The sequence below is a fragment of the Bufo gargarizans genome, chromosome 4 (genome assembly GCF_014858855.1).
Source record: "Bufo gargarizans isolate SCDJY-AF-19 chromosome 4, ASM1485885v1, whole genome shotgun sequence".
NCBI classification, from domain to species: domain Eukaryota; kingdom Metazoa; phylum Chordata; class Amphibia; order Anura; family Bufonidae; genus Bufo; species Bufo gargarizans.
Window position 1 is genome coordinate 311,454,831 of NC_058083.1, and position 21,855 is coordinate 311,476,685.

At 40.7% G+C, this 21,855-nt stretch overlaps 1 protein-coding gene across 4 annotated transcripts in view; it reads right to left on the reverse strand.

Moving 5' to 3' along the window:
* PTPRK (protein tyrosine phosphatase receptor type K) overlaps positions 1-21,855 on the reverse strand; it is a 348,184-nt gene that overhangs the window by 13,859 nt on the left and 312,470 nt on the right. For 2 of the 4 annotated variants that reach the window (XM_044291903.1, XM_044291905.1), the window contains 7 exons: positions 16,624-16,660; positions 16,056-16,153; positions 14,467-14,583; positions 11,546-11,700; positions 3,990-4,125; positions 3,671-3,829; positions 228-401 (listed from right to left, as the gene is read on the reverse strand). In XM_044291903.1, coding sequence (XP_044147838.1) covers positions 228-401; positions 3,671-3,829; positions 3,990-4,125; positions 11,546-11,700; positions 14,467-14,583; positions 16,056-16,153; positions 16,624-16,660 — 876 coding nt within the window. The remainder of the gene's footprint in view (positions 1-227; positions 402-3,670; positions 3,830-3,989; positions 4,126-11,545; positions 11,701-14,466; positions 14,584-16,055; positions 16,154-16,623; positions 16,661-21,855) is intronic. The other 2 variants (XM_044291906.1, XM_044291904.1) reach the window with 1 other exon arrangement.

The window sequence follows — 21,855 nt, forward strand, 5'->3', positions numbered from 1 at the left end:
AAATAAATGGACCATGTGAAGGCACCATTCCCACAAGAGCTGAACCCTGAAAGTGACAAACAACTAGCCAACATTTCATGGGAATTCAATTTCAGTCAACGGCAACAGGGCTTTAATTACTGCCCATTAGTTTTGGAATATTCTGCAGAGCAGGTCCATCAATCACGGTGTATCAGGCTCTATTCCTGTTCTCTACACACATCAAGCAGAGAGATAGGTCTCCTTACATCCACCAGCGCAGCATTGATGTAATTGCTGCTCTCCCCATCTATGGTAATTAAGAAAGGCAGGCATCTGTCAGGCGGCAGCAGGTCCATGAAGCGGTTCTTGTCATGGTTCCTCGGCAAGCAGGCTATACTGCAGTCCTCGGCCTGTAATCTTGGGGTCACAGAATTCAGAGTCTGCAGGAGAGAGATTCATTAGAGACACCGTGCTGCCCCAGTGGTTTTTGTGACAGGAGAATGTGCTAAAACTGCTTAACCTTCGCAAGAAAGAAGGCTGTATACTGATACTGATGGGTTAAAAACAATTGAATAATAAAGTAATTTGGCGAAAACTGTTACTCTGATTAGTGTGTGTAAACCTTTCTATTCAAAAGTCTCTGTGATCTTATGAAAGACGATCAACTGGCCTGCTATTTATATGTAGCTAAAATCAATCCACCTTGCCTAGCGGTAACTTCATGCATCTGCTAATGACTGCTGCTTGTACAGGCCCCCTGGACTAGATCATGTACCAGATGTAGACGTTGTAATGAGGAGGACAGTAGTAACAGAACAATAATCCAAGACATAAAGGAAAAAAAAAAAAAGGACTTGTCCATTGGGAGTGTGTCAGTCTGCACTATTGCCTACATGTTCCTGAAATGAACAGTCATGCTAATGCCCTCTTGAAGCCATCAATTTTTGGCTGGCAAACGTCTACTGAGGTGGGACACCTAAGGCCTCATGCACACGACCGTATTTTGTTTCAGTGTCCGTTCCGCTTTTTTTGCGGATAGGATGCGGACCCATTAATTTCAATTGTCCGCATCAGTATGTCCGTTCAGTTGCTCCGCAAAAAAAATAGTGCATGTCCTATTTTTTTCTAGTTTGTGGACAGGGATAGGCATTATTACAATGGATCCGCCAAAAAAACTGATCCGCAAAAAAAATAAACTGATGCCATACGGAACGTCATCTGTTTTTTTTTGCGGATCTGCAATTTGCAGACCGCAAAACACATACGGATGTGTGCATGTAGCCTAAGGGGTAGGTCACAGCATGCCGGATTTTCTGGTGCAGGTACAGCATTGGTGCCTTACAGCCAGAAAAAGGTCTAGTAGGAGTTTAATACTGTCAAACCTGTGACAAAAATGAAAGGGCCTTTCTTATAGAGTGTAGAAAGATAAATGCAAAATGGTAATACTATCACTTTTTTTTATTATATATATATATATATATATATATATATATATATGACCATTTAATGAATCCATTACATAGTAAGCAGTTCACAGTACAGTATCATTTCAAAGCAGTTAGATCTATTTAAACATAAATCATATACTAAGGGAATTTGGAAGCATGGGTAAGAAAAATGTGCTAGTTAATAAAAAGATTTGCAAAGCATTGCTGTTTTATAAAATAGCTTGTGGATAACATCCAGCAGTTTTCTTTAAAATGAGTGTGCTGACTACAGAACGGATTGAAGCTGGTAATAACCAAGTAAATAGGGAAGGGGAGAAGTTGTGGGGAAGACTTGTACACATTTCTGCTGCCTTAATCACAGACATCATTTAAAATGCTCACTGAATCTCCAGAAAGCTTGAGGAGCCTTCTATATGTTGTGCTCGTGGGGTAGTCAGGGTTGCTTATTTTATGAACTATCCAGGTTGCTTTGATTAGAGAGAAATTCAGCATTATCGTATTAGGGAGGGATGTATGAATTAGATGTAGAGAACACAAACAGTACTTTCCATGCCTATGACACGAGGAATAATGTGCCTGACAACTTTGGAAAATGTAGAAGAATGCAAACTCCAGTTTATAAAGAGGGTACATTATATAGTGTCAGATATCATGATCATGGTGAGACAGTAGTATATTACATAATATATTATATATATACTACCGTCTCAGCACGATCATAATATCTGACACTATATATATATATATATATATATATATATATATATATTGTACCCTCTTTATATTTAGTATTTATTGTAATAGTCTGATGAAGGCCGGATTGCGGCCAAAACGTCACGCATATATGATTTACCGCATTTCCTATTAAATACAACTCATCAAATCGCATAAACTGGAGTTTGCATTCTTCTTGATTTCACGGGGTGGGAACCCGACTTCCAGTAGTGTACCTACAAAAGAGCGCCACAAAGTTTTCTCTTCAACTTTGGAAAATGTGTCACTTTCTATTGTTGGAAACAAATGTGCTCTAACTCCTTTTTTCTTTGCACCTTGTATACTGGATTACATGCCCCACCTTGCTAGCGTGGTCTGGACACGAGTCTGAAGATGGCCATGAGTTGGGATGTCCCCAAACTGCAAAAATAAAGGGGCCTGAAATCTACAGTACTAAGTGCCTTGATCTTTTAGCTTTTTACGGTGGGGACGCTACTGCTATTGTATACAGTTTGCTTGAAAGCTGTTAGAACAGCTCAGAGATATGCAAATCTCTAGGATAAAAAGAGGACCAGAGAGTCTAGCGAGTCAATATATGTACTCCTACATATTGACACACGTCAGAAGATAGGTAAAAGTGGAGTTACATTATGCACTAGTCTGTGTACAACGTTCTGGCAAAAATCTTTCACTTAATAGAAAGCCAGAAATTGCTAAATATTTCTTGGAAGTAGAATTAACTCAGAAAACTGAAATAGACTGGAATTTGAAGTAAACAACATAATGAAAACCACTTGGTTGATATAAGCTGGGCCAGAACTGCTGGTTGCCTGTGGACAATAGATCTTTCTGTATATCGGAGCATGCTGATGCTAATTACAACAGCACAAGGACTTCAATATAACAATTTGCTGACTAGCTATTCCGATGTTTAATTTACAGTCAGATGCATCTATAATATAAATGGTCTTTAATAATGTTCATGCAGGACAACTACTCATGACATGCACATGACACACCAAACTAGGTCAGGAATCAGTGTAAACACATTTATGTCTAACATCCACAAACGGTTAGGATTTTCCTCTAACCCACTTAAAGTAAAGCTCCATTTTAGGGGAAAGCCATTGTTTACTGCCACTGATGGCTCTTTTAGTAAGCAAAAGAGATCCTGCTAAGTAAGAAAGAGGCAGTTTTTCTATGCCAAGAATATGAAAACTATGTCGCCAAAGCTCAGTTCATCTGATTCTCTATGGACACTATATTGTACATAAGATATAGAAATTATGTACAAGTCTATTCTTGAAAGGATTAACAAAAGTGGAGCTTCATGTTAAAGTAAAAGAGAAACATTTGTTTTTCCTAAGTGGCATGTTAGCTGGATACTTCTAATGTGTACTAGGATTACAGCACTGGGTCGGTAATTTATATGTGCCTAGCTAAAATGAATTTGTTTCCTCACATTGCTAAATACATCTTAAAGGACACACAATTAACATTGGAAATACTTGTAAGACATTCAAAAGAGAGAAGCCTAGAATACATACTGATAATACCTGGAATTCATCTTTGAGATGTGACGAGTTGGTCTGGGAGTCTATTCTGATCATGTCAAAGTATGCTGCTTTAAATTCACAGACTGGAATGGCAGTTTCTCCGCATAAGCATGCTTCTAGGATGGCATCGTGGATAAAGATATACTGCTCCTGTAGACACAGGATAAATAAGTGGGGCTCAGTTCTCATGATGCCACCAATTACATACCAGTGGATACAGGACCCCTCGACATTAAGTTAACTGAGAAGAAGCAACTGCTATATTGGACACATGCACATGAAATAGGTTAATTGGAAAGAAGTTACTTACCTCTGTCTGGACCATGTTGATTCGGCGAGAACGTAAAGCTTTGACACAATTATAGATGTCTACAACTCCTTCCCGCTCTGCCATGTCCAGCATGATATCAATAACTATGTAACAGCCAGTTCGGCCAGCGCCAGCGCTAGGAAATATATAGATACAATGATTTAATTACAATGATGAAACTGCACATACCAAGACATCTCTTATACTACCTATCCATTAGGCATGTTTTCTCATGTTACAGTGTTTTAATATAACCTAAAAACGCCAGGAACTTTTCCAGAGAAATGTATGTCTTTTGGTAAAGATCATTAGGATAAAAAATAATAATAATAAAGTCAAAGCAACCTTCCAGTTAATTCAAATGTATTACATGACTGAAATGAGAATAAGGTGGCAATCCATGGACTGTGGATCTACAGTATACAAACTGTTCTGTGTGAATTTGCTTTATTTTCCCCTAGCAATCATTTTCTCTGACTCACTGCAGTTCTATGTCTAAAGCTTTCACCGACATCATATTGGAGTATATAGGACTTTGGAAAATGATGGCACTTTACTGACATAGGCCTCAGATCTGCTATTATCCATAATAGCCATTCATCTGACTTTTCTCACAGACTAGCCTGGACATAATTCCATTTTTTGGAACAGGAAACAATGTTGATTACAGCACTAAACTTTACTCTAGGGAAAATGTTTCTTAAAGGGAATATGGTATCCAATCTGTAGACAGAATTCTATCGTGCAAGAGGTGCTGAGCAGATTGATAGAGTTTTGTGAGAAAAACAAACTTGAATTTCATTCATTATTACAATCCCCGCTCTCCCTTTACTTAGGAGTTCAGTGGGTGGTCTGATTAGTGACTGACAGCCTTCCTCTATGAAAGGTATACAGAGATTGCTGTCAATCACTAATATGACCACCCACTTGGTTCCTAAGTATAGAATGAGCAGGGAAGGAACAAAACAAGTTATAATTACTGTATGCACCCTATGACAAGACGCAGCCCAGGTTTTATAGGAGGAAAATAGATCTGACCCTCAAATATCAATACATTGTATCAGACCCCCATCAGCCCTTTATTTGAGACCCCCATCAGACCTCAGATCAGCCCCCATTGTCAGACCCCACAGAGTTCCTTGCCAGAACCATGACGCCTCAGATCAGAATAAAATTAAAAACGCCTCTTACCTCTCCTGCTCCACGGCCCCTCTCCATCTCCGACAGCGCTCCCATGTCTTCTACAGCCCGTGACTCTGTACGGGGTCAGGACAGTGCAGCGCCAGCCCCAGGAAGGAAGACCAAGGAGGGTGAGTACCGGAAGCGCTCGTAGTGCTTCACTCCCGGCTCCAGGCACCTAATGCATACTAGTGAGTGCTTCCATAATGGAAGTGCTCACTAATATTCGCTTTATAAGATGCACAGCCATTTTCCTCCCACTTTTTTTGGGAAAAAATGCGTCTTATAAAAGCAAAAAATATGGTAACCACAATTTATACAGCGCTCCAGATGGCGACCAAAATGGTCGCTAATGCGTTTTAAAATTTGCAGATGGCGACAAGACTTTTTAGCCTTGTCGCCATTTGCGACAGGACTGACGCGCTGTAGCTGAATATTGTGGCGGGGCATGGGAGCCAATAATTCCTTGCCCCGCCGCAGGCCGCACAGGGGAGAAGGAAGCAGTCTCTCCCTCCCCCCTGTGTCACTGCCACTAATGAAAAGACAGAGGTGAATAGGAGGGGAGAGGCTGTGGCCACTGCGCCACAAACAATGTTAACTCACTCATTAATTCAAATACAGGAGGCGGGTGCTGGCTGCAGAATCGCATAGCCGGCACCCGACCTCTATGACAGGTAGCTGCAATCCGTGGCAGTTAACCCCCTCAGGTGGTGGCGCAGTGCGCCCCTCAATCTCAGTATTAAAAACATTGGTGGCGGAGTGCTCTGATCGATTACCATGGCAGCCAGGACGACTGAAGCCCAGGCTGCCATGGTAAGCTCTCTGCTGCTGTGTGCACAAAGCCCAGGGCAGCAGCAGGGAAAGTTAGCAAATAAAAAGTGTAAAAAAAATAAAATAAAGTATAAATCGTCCCCTTTCCCAATTTTACTTATATAAACAATAAACATATTACATATCGCCACGTCCGAAAAGTCCAAATTATTAAAACATAAAAAAATATCTCCTATGCGGTAATAATAACGGTCACCTTGACCCACACAAAAATAGGTCCTTCTGTTTTATTATTGTCCGGACGTTCCATAAAATGCGGAATGATGTCTTTTTTATGGTATCGAAAGCAAATCTAAATTTTGGTATCGTGAGACCCCTAATATATAGTGCTGGCTCATTACTGTGACCTGAGTCGGATCTTCTCCAAGTCTTTTTTTCTTCAATTATAATTATATATATTTTCAATTTGGCTCCTAAATTTTTCAGTTTAGGAGCCAATGGCTCCTGTTTATTTATTTTTTGTCTGGAGCACTGTTATATAGTATCTCACAAAAGTAAGTACACCCCTCAAATTTTTGGAAAATATTTAGTTATATCTTTTCATGGGACAATGCTGAAGATATGTCACTTTGATACAATGTAAAGTAGTCAATGTACAGCTTGTATAACAGTGTAAATTTGGTGTGCCCTCAAAATAACTCAACACAGCCAATAATGTCTAAACCGCTGGCAATAAAAGTGAGAACATTCACTAAGTGAAAACGGACAAATTGTGCCCAATTAGCCATTTTCCCCTCCCCGATGTCATGCGACTCCTTTAGTGTAACAAGGTCTCAGGTGTGAATGGGGAGCAAGTGTGTTAAATTCGGTGTTATCCCTCTCACACACTCTCATACTGGTCACTAGTACTTCAACATGGCACCTCATGGCAAAGAACTCTGAGGATCTGAACAAAAGAATTGTTGCTCTGCATACAGATGGCCTAGGCTATAAGAAGATTGTCAACACCCGGAAACTGAGCTGCAGCACGGTGGCCAAGACGATACAGCGGATTAACAAGACAGGTTCCACTCAGAACAGGTCTCACCATGGTCAACCAGACAAGTTAAGTGCACATGCTCAGTGTCATATCCAGAGGTTGTCTTTTCAAAAAAAGCATGAGTGCTGCCAGCATTGCTGCAGAGGTTAAAGAGGTGTGGGGGGGGGGGGGGGTGTCAGCCTGTCAGTGTTCAGAGCATACGCCGCACACTGCATCAAATTGGTCTGCATGGCTGTTATCCCAGAAGAAAGCCTCTTCTAAAGATGATGCACAAGAGAGCCTGCATACAGTTTGTTGAAGACCAAGGACATGGATTACTGGAACCATGTCATGTCATGTGGTTTCATGAGACCAAGATCAACTTATGTGCACAGCATGAACAAATAGATTGGTTCCTTTTAACTTTGTGCACAGTCTCCTTATCATATTTCTCAATTTTATGGCATCATGTACATTGAAAAACATACAGGCAGATTTAGGCTACTTTCACACAAGCGGCACGGACCTCCGGCAGGCTGTTCCGTCGGGTGAATAGCCTGTCGGATCCGTCCTGCCGCTAAGTGAACGTGTGCCCCCGGACTGCAGCTCCGTCTCCATTGACTATAATGGGGGCGGAGTTCCGGCGGACGCAGGGAGAGAGGCTGCCGGAATAAAACTACGACGACATGTTCGACATTTATTCTGGCAGCCTCTCGCCGTGCCTCCACCGGAGCGGCAGTCTGGGGGCACACGGTCATTAGCGGCAGGACGGATCCGACAGGCTGCTCACCCGACGGAACAGCCTGCTGGAGGTCCGTGACGCTAGTGTGAAAGTAGCCTAAGTTAGAATTTAGTGAGTCCCAGATGTGAGTGGTGACAATCTCTGTAGAGTGCTTTGGAATAGGTAAGAGCTGTATTTGTGCCTATTGTTCTCCACTGACACGGCACTGTTTTCCTAGTACACGCTATGTTGATATGAAAGACAATTAGAGAAAAATGTATTTTAAAACAGAAGACTTGTGAAGAAGAAAAAAAAATACTGTATGTTGCTAGGAATCTGGCAGATAATGGACTCAGGGGAAAGCAGACTGTGGTGGACAAAGGGTTACATCCCACGTATTGCATCCCTGGTTCTCATTAGTAGGACTAGCACAGGCAGAAGATAACGGGCTGTGCTCTGACTCTCCACCCTGCCTGCCCCAGCATTCAATCATGGAAGATCAATACCAAGAGGTTTTCAGCACAGCTATTTGTTTACTCTTCACCAGCCGCTGTCTGAATAAAACAAGAGGAGAAGCACACTCCGAGGTCTGATTTATTACAAGTGCATTCTCCAGCCACTTCTTTCAAGGAAATGTAAGTAACAGTGCTGCTCTGGGTTATTTAATGCAGCCATCTCATTGCCTCAGAGTGACACCAGTGTTTAGGCAAACATGGAGCTTTGAACGACTCGCATCTAAAAGCGTGGCAGAACATCTACATTGTTGGAAGAGACTGATTTAACTTTGTACTTTGCAGCAAATGAGCCCAACAACCTAAATTAACATAAGGATGTCTTGCTGGTAAACATCCCTGGCGTAAAGTTTGCAAAGTCACAAAACGTTACATGAAAAGTTACAACTTCTTTGTGCACAGTGCGCGTTAACCCTCCTGCCTCCATTTCAATTAACATGCAGCATTGGCCAGATCCCTTGCTTTCTTATGAAAATAAGAACATTTTGATCTCTATAGGAAAACATGCAAACCAAATGATTACAAAAACTTCCAACATAAGTGAATTTTCACAATGGTTATTGACAGTTATAACCGGAACATGATTTCTTATAGGCCTCCTGCACTCGACCATATTTTGCGGATCTGCAATATACAGATATTGTCTGTGCTGCATTCACATTTTTTGTGGACTCATTGACTTCAAGGGGTTTTTGTTTTGTGTGTAAGTATACAGACGTGGACAAAATTGTTGGTACCCTTTGGTCAATGAAAGAAAAAGTCACAATGGTCACAGAAATAACTTTAATCTGACAAAAGTAATAATAAATTAAAATTCTATAAATGTTAACCAATGAAAGTCAGACATTGTTTTTCAACCATGCTTCAACAGAATTATGTAAAAAAATAAACTCATGAAACAGGCATGGACAAAAATGATGGTACCCCTAACTTAATATTTTGTTGCGCAACCTTTTGAGGCAATCACTGCAATCAAACGCTTCCTGTAACTGTCAATGAGACATCTGCACCTCTCAGCAGGTATTTTGGCCCACTCCTCATGAGCAAACTGCTCCAGTTGTGTCCGGTTTGAAGGGTGCCTTTTCCAGACTGCATGTTTCAGCTCCTTCCAAAGATGCTCAATAGGATTGAGGTCAGGGCTCATAGAAGGCCACTTTAGAATAGTCCAATTTTTTCCTCTTAGCCATTCTTGGGTGTTTTTAGCGGTGTGTTTTGGGTCATTGTCCTGTTGCAAGACCCATGACCTGCGACTGAGACCAAGCTTTCTGACACTGGCTAGTACATTTCTCTCTAGAATTCCTTGATAGTCTTGAGATTTCATTGTACCCTGCACAGATTCAAGACACCCTGTGCCAGACGCAGCAAAGCAGCCCCAGAACATAACAGAGCCTCCTCCATGTTTCACAGTAGGGACAGTGTTCTTTTCTTGATATGCTTCATTTTTTCGTCTGTGAACATACAGCTGATGTGCCTTGGCAAAAACTTCGATTTTTGTCTCATCTGTCCACAGGACATTCTCCCAGAAGCTTTGTGGCTTGTCAACATGTAGTTTGGCATATTCCAGTCTTGCTTTTTTATGATTCGTTTTCAACAATGGTGTCCTCCTTGGTCGTCTCCCATGTAGTCCACTTTGGCTCAAACAACGACGGATGGTGCGATCTGACACTGATGTTCCTTGAGCATGAAGTTCACCTTGAATCTCTTTAGAAGTCTTTCTAGGCTCTTTTGTTACCATTCGGATTATCCGTCTCTTAGATTTGTCATCAATTTTCCTCCTGCGGCCACGTCCAGGGAGGTTGGCTACAGTCCCATGGATCTTAAACTTATGAATAATATGTGCAACTGTACTCACAGGAACATCTAGTTGCTTGGAGATGGTCTTATAGCCTTTACCTTTAACATGCTTGTCTATAATTTTCTTTCTGATCTCTTGAGACAGCTCTTTCCTTTGCTTCCTCTGGTCCATGTCGAGTGTGGTACACACCATATCACCAAACAACACAGTGATTACCTGGAGCCATATATATAGGCCCAATGGCTGATTACAAGGTTGTAGACACCTGTGATGCTAATTAGTGGACACACCTTGAATTAACATGTCCCTTTGGTCACATTATGTTCTGTGTTTTCTAGGGGTACCATCATTTTTGTCCATGCCTGTTTCATGAGTTTATTTTTTTACATAATTCTGTTGAAGCATGGTTGAAAAACAATGTCTGACTTTCATTGGTTAACATTTATAGAATTTTAATTTATTATTACTTTTGTCAGATTAAAGTTATTTCTGTGACCATTGTGACTTTTTCTTTCATTGACCAAAGGGTACCAACAATTTTGTCCACGTCTGTAGCACATGTTCTACGTTTTTGTGGAATGGACATATGGATGCAGAAAGCACACAGATCATCAGTGTGCTTTCAGGATCCATATGTCCGGACCATGGACCCACTGAAATCAACAGGTCCACTAAAGAAATATGGACGCACCCATATTTTGCAGATCTTTAATTTCCAGACGGCAAAACTGATATGGTCGTGTGTATGAGGCCTTTCTTGCCTCATGTGTGACACTGCAATCTAAGGGTACATTCACAATGGACATCAACATTGGCTAATCTGCAGTGTTTTAGAGTACTAGAAATCTCATCCACACTCTGCAGAAATAAACAGCAGCATTAACTGAAATATAAAAGCACAAGTAATATAAAAACAATGAGTTCACAGGTACATGTGCAACAGACAAAAGCATAGTGTCCAAAATCATCAAAAATCTCAATAATTCAGAAAACGCCTAATATTTAAAACACAAATCTATTAGGAAACAGGTTCCACTGCAATTTCACAGCAGTCAATGACCACAATGATCTGACAAACACTGTTAACCACATTAGATTAAAAATCCAGGATGAAGCAACTCTTTAAAATAAGATGCCCTGGAAGAAGCCGAGAAGATGGCGAAACTATAGGGGTGTATGGACTTCATGGTCATTGACTGCTCTGGAACTGGATTTGAACCAATTTCCTAACGGATTTGTGCTTAAATATCCTGAGTGTGACAATCTCTGAATTATTAGCAGTGTAACCTGGCTTTTGCTGAGGGTTTTTTTTTTATTCTCAGCATGTCGATTAATGTTGTAGGATTTACAGACCACTTTCAACTTCTGAAATGCAAAGGTTGAAATGAGTGGAAGACCGGTTGCGATTCCTGCAGCAATAGCCCTGCAAAAACCAGCCCAATTCGGGTGTTTTGTGCAGCGGAGGGTTTCACATAAATCCATTGCATAATTCCAGTACTGAAAATTTAGCAGCAGAGTCATCCAAAAATCATGTACTAGCCCTTTCTTCCAAATACTAACCTGCAATGCACAACAATGGGCCCAGCACTTGGAGGGTTGGACATTTTCACTCTTCGAATAAAGGACAACAGTCCAGTGGCATGGTACGGTACTCCATGGTCAGGCCAACCAGTAAAGTGGAACTGCTTGACTTCCCGGATTTCATTATATCCTCTCTGGAAGAAATTCAGATATTGTTGTACAGGGGTTGACAGACAAAGAAGTAAATGTCTACTATATATTTCCAGGCCCAAGATGGAAAAAGAAAGAAGAAAGTGCCGTTAGTACATGTATTACTACATTTATTTCACTCCAGCACTCACTGTGTCCTGAGTTATAGTATCAGGGAGCGGGTTGACGGCAAATGATTGCTTTATTCCAGGATATTTTATAGTGCTATCAAGCAATCAATTTCCACCAAACCGCTATCTGCAGGAGAAAGAACCTAACTTCACTGTTTTGCTTGGCTGCACCACAAGCAACAAACGTCGAGAGAGCCGTAACAAATAATTAATCCACAGGAAGGTAAACATTCAAGGGACGCTGCACGCGGCAAAAGAATAAGAAGCTACAAGTGCAGTATATTATGTGAAAAGTAGTGGATGCTGCAGAAAGTACTGCAGCGACACCCTCTTCCCATAGAAGGAAACTAGTAGAAATCTATTGCGGACACTTTACGTATTGTGGACAACATGAACATCTTATTAAAATGTAATAATAATAATTTATAATAAAGTACCATAACTCTATAATAAAGTACCTAATCTGTTTATAATGGTACCAGTAGGGCGGAATTTTACTTTCCACCAATCCAAACTTGAGTGTTTACTATAGTGCATATGCATGGCTGTATTACTCACATATGCCAGGCTTGCTGCAGACATTTCTGCACCTGAAGATCAATCCCATCATTCTGAATGGGAAAGTTTTCTGCAAGATACATTCGGGTAATTGGCACAGGCAAAGACATTTGCACTGCGTGTCAATATACCCTTGCGGCTATGTATTTCGCTCCAAGTATGCGCATTACATCTCATTCTGGGAGAATAGGACAGGCATGGAGCCATTATAGTCTGGAAAACAAGGTAGGTCATTTAATTCAGGCTCCTATGAGTAAGTGGAAGTATCTTCTAATGCTATTTCAAGTAAACTTAAGAGGGGTCATTGACTATGAAGAGCCATAAGAGAGGCTTTGCTCCAAAAAAGATGAGAAGAATGTTGGTATGGACCTATAATCGGTGCCTTAAACATGTAAAGAGATATATAATGAATCTTTAGTTTTTTACATGACTAAATCATTGATTAGAAGCAGTTAGAGAAATGACATCTGAAATCGGATCAGCCATGAGTTTTTTATTGTTTTTTTTTTTACTATCGTAATAGTTAACCAAATAAAAATAAATCGCTGAAATTTCGATTTTAGCCTTAAAATTATTCTCCACTGCACATGAAAACATAACAGGGGAAATTTATCATTGGCTTTACACAACAATACTAGCTTAAAAAGTTAAACATTTTGACACGTGCATCATTTGCACAAAAAAATGTTTTATTATTTATTAAGAGCCTCTTAGGCCAATTTCAGAAGTGTGTGTCCGCTGCGGAATACATGTTCCGCGTGGGAGCATGATTTCTAGTTATGGACACTGCACAGCATTATAATGATTAATAATGCTGTGTTTTCCTGTCTGACCTCAACTCTAATGATTTGTACTGACGTACAATTCAGTAGATGCAAGATAGGGCAGAGATATCACAATCCACAGGCAGCGTTTGCTGCACTGAACACGCTCTTCTGGAATTGGCCTTAATGTGGGCCTGTAACCTCTCCTGACATATTTTTATTTTTTTAGTAACTACTTGTATTCCCCATGTAATAATTCTGGAGCATCTATTCTTATGACTATATGGATTATTCCTCTATTACTACCCCTGGAAATGTATGAATAAATTTCCAGTAGTTTGCAATAAACGTCCAACTGGTAACACCCAGATAGACTGCTGATAGATGCATCTTACTCCAGTGCACATGGGATCAACTGACCTAAGAAAGGTCAATCTTACCCAATGCCTTAAAACTACATGGTATGACTAAAACAAATCTGCAAGTGGAACAGTAAGGGAACACTCCAAATAAAAATAACTGCCCCCTGGTGGAATATGGCCATTGCCGCTTTGTCTGGTTCAAAAAAGCTTTACACTTCTAGTCTATGAGGATCTATTATTTGTTTCTCTAGAGCAGGGATGCTCAACCTGCGGCCCTCCAGCTGTTGCAAAACTATAACTCCCATCATTTCCTGACAGCCTACAGCTATCATTCTACAGAAGGGCATCGTGGGAATTGTAGTTTTGCAACAGCTGGAGGGCCGCAGGTTGAGCATGCCTGCTCTAGAGTCTAGAATTATATGATGACCAGGAGTAAAATAAATATGCTTGTCTGACTTTATATTTTCTTACTTGTTTTTTAGCTGTCATATATTTATTTTGTCTGTACTACTTGACCAATAAGGACACAAATACTTAAAAGAGGCTGTGCCAAAGGATAGGGGATAATTAGCAGATCGCTGGGTGTCCAACTGATGGGACTCCCACTGTTTCCCTGTTCTGAAGCACTGGCTGGTCGAGCATGTGTCTTCCTGCTCAAATAATTCTCTATGATTGAGCCTGAGATAGCCAAGACCTCATTTTGCTGGATGGGTGGAGTTCCAGCGTTCAGACCCCAGTGTATATACGTATGGTATATGCTATACATGAGGAAGCGCCAACATGGGCTTATTTGACTGTGTGGTATTTTATTCAAAGAAACAAGCTACTGTGACATCAGATTGCGTTTTTTCTTTTTTCAGAATGACTGAAGTGCAAGCTAAAACACTCAGAATGAATCTGGTCGGGGGAGGCAAGGGCAAAGCAGATACACAGAGAAAACGTTTCTTCATATTTACCCTTTCAAGAGTGAACGTTCGGATCACATACTCGGCAAGTGGTTCCATTTCGACACAGGTCACCTTAAAATCTGCATAGACTTCAGTATCATCAGGCCAGTACTTGTAACATTTGACCTGTAACCACATAAAAAACAGTGTCATATTTTAGATACCAACAAGCACTGTGATTGAGGTTTTAAATATTTTTACATATCAACAACAGTAACCAGAGGTCTTTAGAAAATTCTCTATAAAGAAAAGCCATATTAGATCTACAGTACATCAGCTAAATCTGCTAATTTATACAGTTGCAGGAAAAAGTATGTGAACCCTTTTACAGGACGGCCACTCCTAGGTAGAGTAGCAACAGTGCTGAACTTTCTCCATTTATAGACAATTTGTCTTACCGTGGACTGATGAACAGCAAGGCTTTTGGAGATACTTTTATAACCCTTTCCAGCTTTATGCAAGTCAACAATTTTTAATCGTAGGTCTTCTGAGAGCTCTTTTGTGCGAGGCATCATTCACATCAGGCAATGCTTCTTGTGAAAAGCAAACCCAGAACTAGTGTGAGTTTTATATAGGGAAGGGCAGCTGTAACCAAAACCTCCAATCTCATCTCATTGATTGGACTCCAGTTGGCTGACACCTCACTCCAATTAGCTCTTTGAGATGTCATTAGTCTAGGGCAGGGATGTCAAACTGCGGCCCTCCAGCTGTTGCAAAACTACAACTCCCAGCATGCTCGGACAGCCTACAGGTATCAGCCTACAGCAGGGCATTGTGGGAGTTGTAGTTTTGCAACAGCTGGAGGGCCGCAGTTTGACATCCCTGGTCTAGGGGTTCACATACTTTTTCCACCTGCACTGTGAATGTTTACATGGTGTGTTCAATAAAAACATGGTAACATTTAATTCTGTGTGTGTTATTAGTTTAAGCAGACTGTGATTGTCTATTGTTGTGACTTAGATGAAGATCAGATCACATTTTATGACAAATTTGTGCAGAAATCCATCTCATTCCAAAGAGTTCACATACTTTTTCTTGCAACTGTATGTATGAGGGTCTCCTGACTTGCAGATGTCTGGGAAGATAAGGATTGGGCAGTTGGATTCAGTATGCCCAACCCATTTGTTGGGGGGGGGGGGGATCTGGGAGCAACTCACTCCCCCATCCCTATTACAACTGTCCAAGTATATGGGCAAGGGGGGAGGAGCTTGGTAGTCAGAAAAGACAGTGGTCATTCGAATAAGCGTTCAGTATGGCCGTCCCTACAGTTAAGTCTTCAGTATCAGCTATTTTAAACATCAAATCTTGGAAAAATAGTGCAGTGAAACATGGGACTTTCTTTTTATGATGCACCCCAAATGCAGTATAAATGAGTAACTTTAAGTTAGAATATAGGGCACTTTCTTCCAAAATTCAATGCAAAAAACACAACATACCACAATAGACTGTAGTTTGTTGCAGTGGAACAACTCTTCTGTGTGTGAAAAAAATACTATCCAGTATGGGGCCCAGTGCAGGCAAAACTGGTAGAAGCAGTAAGCCTTTAAAAAAATGGAAGGGGCTGGATAACCAAATAAGCCAGCTGTGAAGAGTCTTACCCTGCCAACTTCCACTAGATTTGTAACCATTACGATGCAGGCAGACTGTTCTTGCCAAATCATCCTCCAGAAATCATACACCGTTTCATGAACTGGACCTGAAAAACGATAACACATGGTTTAACTGGAGGGGAAACAAGCAATCGAAAAATGCACACTACATTTAGTCGTTTCCAGCTTCTAGATGCTACCCTGACATCTATTTTTAGGAGAAATAAACCCAATAGGACAGATATTTCCGGTCTGCTTTTTCTTGAATCCCAACAGATGAGGAGCAGCAGAAAATCTCCCTTCAGATTATTGAAAGAACATGCGCGAAACAGGGACCAAAAACTGTTATGCAAACTGGTATCCTACAGCATAATTCCCTCCACTGCTTTACATGAGAGGCATTATGTAGAGATCTCTCTCTTCACAAAGTTAGGTCATCCCTCTTTATTAAAATAAATACTACTCAATACTGGAAGCCAATAAAACCCATTCGCTATAAAACAGTAATAATGTCTTTGTATATGTTCTCTAATAAAAGCATACTAAAAAAAACTGTCATAAAAGTAGATTCTCTTACCTTGGGTTGCAATGTAATGACTCGGCCTCTGGTACCCCTGAAAAAACATGCAAATAACTGTTCACTGTCTGTAATCTACTTTCATTAATCAAGACCATGAGCAGGAAATTATAGGAATTAGTACACAATACATTCATTCATTTAAGACAGACTGTCAACTGTATATACAGCATATATAAAATAGGTGCAATAAAACTAGAAAACATGGCTAATAAGTCTACAGGTTCTCAAGTTGGTTTAACATATTTGTGGATTTTCGACCACCCGCTCATTTTGTGAAATTACGTACAGTATACGGCACCTGAACAGCCCAAGATCAAGTCGTATTTTGTCAAACTTTTAAAACTGTTTAGCAGTTTCTGCCATATATCTGTTTAAAACCAGTATTGGAGTGGAAGAGATATCGCTGTTCTAATATGCAAATCTGCTAATGAGGTGCTACACAAGCTGTGCGACAACCCCTTGGGGGCTTTAAGAATGACCACACAAGGTGGATTTTGATGAAATTCTGAAAAACTGATTTGCTGTAGATTTTGCCAAGGAGTTATATCCTATGAGATTTCTTAAACTCCTACCAACACTGCTGGTACTGTAAAATACTGCAAATTTGATGTACGCAAATCCGTGGCATTTACACCACCGTGTGGCCATAACCACCCAGTAAGAAACACAGCCAAATCGAATTTGGTAAGAATAGAAAAGAATTTACTGTACATGATAAATCTACAACTATAAATTACAGCCTTAATGTTACTTACTGGAAATATTGACAATATCTTGTCTAAAGCTGATTGTAACTGTGCCAATTGTAGGCAGTAGTGGCCGTCTACTGTATGTGGCAATGAGAGGCTCTCAGTTACAGAAAAAAACTAACAAGAAAAAACAACACAGAGCTACATGCAGGCAAGGAGATGTGGTATCTGCAGGCATGAGGACCAGTAGCCATATACAGCTACTAAAAGTGCAACGGATCAAGGGCATCATTTCCGAGGAAACTAGTACTAAATTAACTTTATAACAGTAAAGCACGTTCTAATCACTGGCTGCTTCATCCAATCTACAGAAGGATGGACACATTTGGAGCATATGTACATCTAATACACATCACGCACAAGGGACACCAAGTCTGTAAACAGGTTTTACAGCAGTTTTATTTCCGCTCATAACACATCTAACATGCTGTGCAGACAAGGGAGTGTGCACATTTCATTCATGTAATCCTTTAATACAATATATAAAATTAGACCGTGTAAAACCTCTCTGAAACGTTGGTGTCCCTTAAAGGGACAGCACCTCTAGAAAGACAATGGAGCGACCGACTAATCCAGAACTGAAAGCCTCTCTCTTTACTGGCTTTTGTGCTAGCTAGCAATTACAACATAAGATTGTAAAGATATAAGGATGTCAAATACTTCAATTCCTGTATACATATGGATCTGGTAATGAATACATTGTGTTTTAACTACAAAGAAAAACCATACAGAACAACCATATCAAAGGGCATTTATTCAGTGAAACTTGAATGTTAACCATTTTCAGATGTCAGGTGTATAAAACCAATTTACACAACCTCTAGGGTACGGCCACACATGCGTGTAAAAGGTGTGCATTGCCGCTGGTTTTCAATCTGCAGCATGTCAATTCATGCTGTGGGCCTTACCTGTGGCCTTCAACATTGGCAATGCAAAGATTGTAAGCATCTGAAGATCCGCCGACATGCTGCTAGCCATGCCGCTGCAAAAACCTGTCAATTTCAGGTGTTTTTTCTTATGCCACTTTTTGGCCAGATCCACTGCATAAAACCCACAGCAGACTCGCAACGAGTGGCCGTACCCGTACAGATAAAGGAAGCAAACGCACTACGACACTGGTCATAACTGTTAACAATATACTGCCTGCAAGGGGAAAAAAAGGTCATCAAATGCTGGTCCATAAGGCTGCTGTCACACATGCTATTACTTTTCTGTAATTTATTGACATAAACAGCAAATCTGAACAGTGCCTAAGGGTGGATATACACATAGGTTTTTGTGGCTTTTCAAGTACTTTGTATTCTTTGCTTGAAAAATACCACATCCAGCATTGCTGAAAGCCTATGCAAAAATCAGGAATGTAAGAAATACATGCATTTCTTCTCTACTGCCGTTTTTTCACATCTTGGTTGTGTTTTTTGTCTCCCCAATTTTTTTAACTCGGCATGTTGAAGCAATGGCCTCAATTTTAGGTTTTATTCCAATCCCTCCTCTATAGGGAAAAATACCTGAAAAGAAAAGCCACTCACACATTCCTTAATACAAAAATGCCACCAAATTTGGTATGGGGAAAAAACGGCTTTATGGCTTTTTTTTTTATTGGTAAAACAATCTCACCAGAGCAAATGTGTGTGTGACAGAGGCCTAAAGGACAAATGTAGTTGCTTTATTAAGGAAAAAAAAAAAAAAAAAAAAAAAAAAAAAAAAAAATCGGTAAATCCATGATTTTATTTTATTTTTTACAGTTTTTACTGTATGCTAAATTTTAATTCTACCATGAAAAAGAGTTGAAAAAGAAAATAAATAAATAAATATAGGAGCTTAGACTTATATCTGGCCACCGATAACTACACTTAGGGCTCTTTCACACGAGCAGATGCCAATCCCCGCTCTGGACAGCAGAGATACGGAGCATTAACATGATTGATAATGCTATTTGCCTTTATGAACTTTATACTACAAAATCACGGTGACAACGTTATCTCACTGTGATTTTTTTTGTAAAAAGGTCACAGAGAGGCAAAGAGAATTATAAATCATGTTAATGCTCCATGTCACTGCTGTCCAGAGCGGGGCTTGGCATGCTTTCACGCAGCGGATTACCCGCACCGCATCCGCTCGTGTGAAAGAGCCCTTAAAGCTCAGACACACGACCGTGTTTTTTGTTCGCATCCAATCCATATTTAAAAAAAAAATCTTTTGGGAGCTGTGATGGATCAATTATCCATTTTGTAATGCATGCTGAAGGATCCAATTCAATAATAGTGATTTTTTATGATAAGAATATTGCTGCATACTATGCTAGTCAGGTCATCAAAGAGTCATAAGTCTGAACAGGTGAAAAGGTTTTCTGACTATATGCAACCTGAACGGGAAGGTATAGTGCATAAAGCAATGCATTCATTCAATGGGGGGGGGGGGGGGGGGGGTTAGGACTTCAATATTAATGACCTATCTTCAGCATACGTTATCACCTGGCATCCCACCTATCGGCTATTTTGGGCAGCTGCCAGTGCTGGGAAGCAGAAGGCTTTGTACACTGTGCAGTAGCTGTGTCGGGGTACTGCATTCAAAAGAAGAGGAGATGAGCTGCAGTACACGGGTGATGAAAGCTACTCAGTTGATACCCTAAACAGCTGATCGTGGGGGTTCAGGGGGTCGCACCTCAATATCTGATATTGATAACTTAGCCTGATCATGGGTCATCAATACTTAATCCTGGAAAACCTCTTTAGATAATAAAACACAGTTTGGACTGGAAGTAATTGTTCTCTTCCTATGAAAGGAAGACCCTCAGTGATCACAGGAACAGGGGCCCCAAAATCATCTGAATGTGAATCATGTGAATGAAGCACGAGTGTGCATGCATGAACACCGCTCCATTTATTGTCTAAGGGACCGCTGAGTACAGCACATGGCTATCTCTGTCAGTCCCATAGAAGTGAATGAAGCAGTGGTCACACATGAGCAGTACTACTCTATTTACTCAGGGAACCCTCATTTTTGTGATCACTGGGAGTCCCATCTCTGTCAGACTGCCAGCCATCATACAGTAAATTCATCATTTATTCTTTGACCCCAGGGATAAATCAAATTTGATTTGTCTACCCATGTAAAACTTCTGTTGTAGAGAAAATGCATTCCTGGAGAGGGGACTCAAAGTACTCAATTAAACTGGAATATAGCAAGTTGTACTGCTTTGCAATTCAGGTGCCCCCCCATCTGGCTCAATTAGTTTAGGATGCCAATAGGGTTGCATTCAGATGGCCAAAATAAGAGTGCTTTTTATGCTTGTATATCAGGTGCAACACGTGTACCTCCTGTGGTCCAAGTAGAACCCTGTTAAAACATTGTGGTAACCTAAGTTCTGGTTCAGATTTAAAAGGGTTGTGTGACTTCAGCAAGTGGCATTTATCATGTAGAGAAAGTTAATACAAACAACTTACTAACGTATTGTGATTGTCCATATTGCTTTCTTTGCTGGATGGATTCATTTTTCCATCACATCATACACTGCTTGTTTCCATGGTTATGACCACCCTGCAATCCAGCAGCAGTGGCTGTGCTTGCATGCTATAGAAAAAAGTGGTGGCATCGTAGAAGCTCACATAGGCTATTGCCTTTTTCTATAGTGTGCAAGCATGACCACCAGTGCTGAATTGCAGGGTGGTCGTAACTAGAGATGAGCAAAGCGATTTCTGATGCTACATCCAAAGTTGCTTCACAAAAAAAAGATGGTTATAATGCTGTACGGAGATCCTTCTCCGTACAGCATTAGAATGTACTGCCTCCAATGAAGCGAAGTCTGTTATTCATGAAGTCGCGCGTGACTTCATTGAATAACATCAGTAATTGATTATTACAGTGAAAAACCTGGGAACAGAACTCTGCTTGGGTTCCAAGATACCACTCGGAACCAAAGCAGAGTACGGTTCCAAGTTTTGAAGTGGGTTTTCACTGTAATAATCAATTACCAAAGTTATTCAAAAAAGTCTCGTAAGACTTCGTCATCCACAGATCCCCCTCCCCATAGCACCCCCCGGTGCCGCCGCTCACAGCAGTAGACTATTCTGGCAGTAACTTTTACTTAAATTTTAAATCCGCTTATCTTTAGTCCCTTACAATGAAGCTCCAGTAACAGGCAGAGCGGGTGGTGGCGTAACGTCACTCACGTGACACGCCTGCTCCACCCACTTTATGAATGAAGCAGGCGGAGCAGGCGTGTCACGTGAGTAAGTGACGTTACACCGCCCCCCGCTCTGCCTGTTACCGGAGCTTCATTGTAAGGTAATAAAGATGCGCTGATTTAAAGTTTAAGGACCCGCAGGCATAGTGCCTGACCGCCCACACCCGCACACATAGCAACGAATCTGCCGATTATTCGATAATGGGATTCATCGACAACGAATCCAGTTACCAAATATTATCGATAACTTCGATTAATCATTGCAGCCCTACTCCGTACAGTATTATTCCAAAG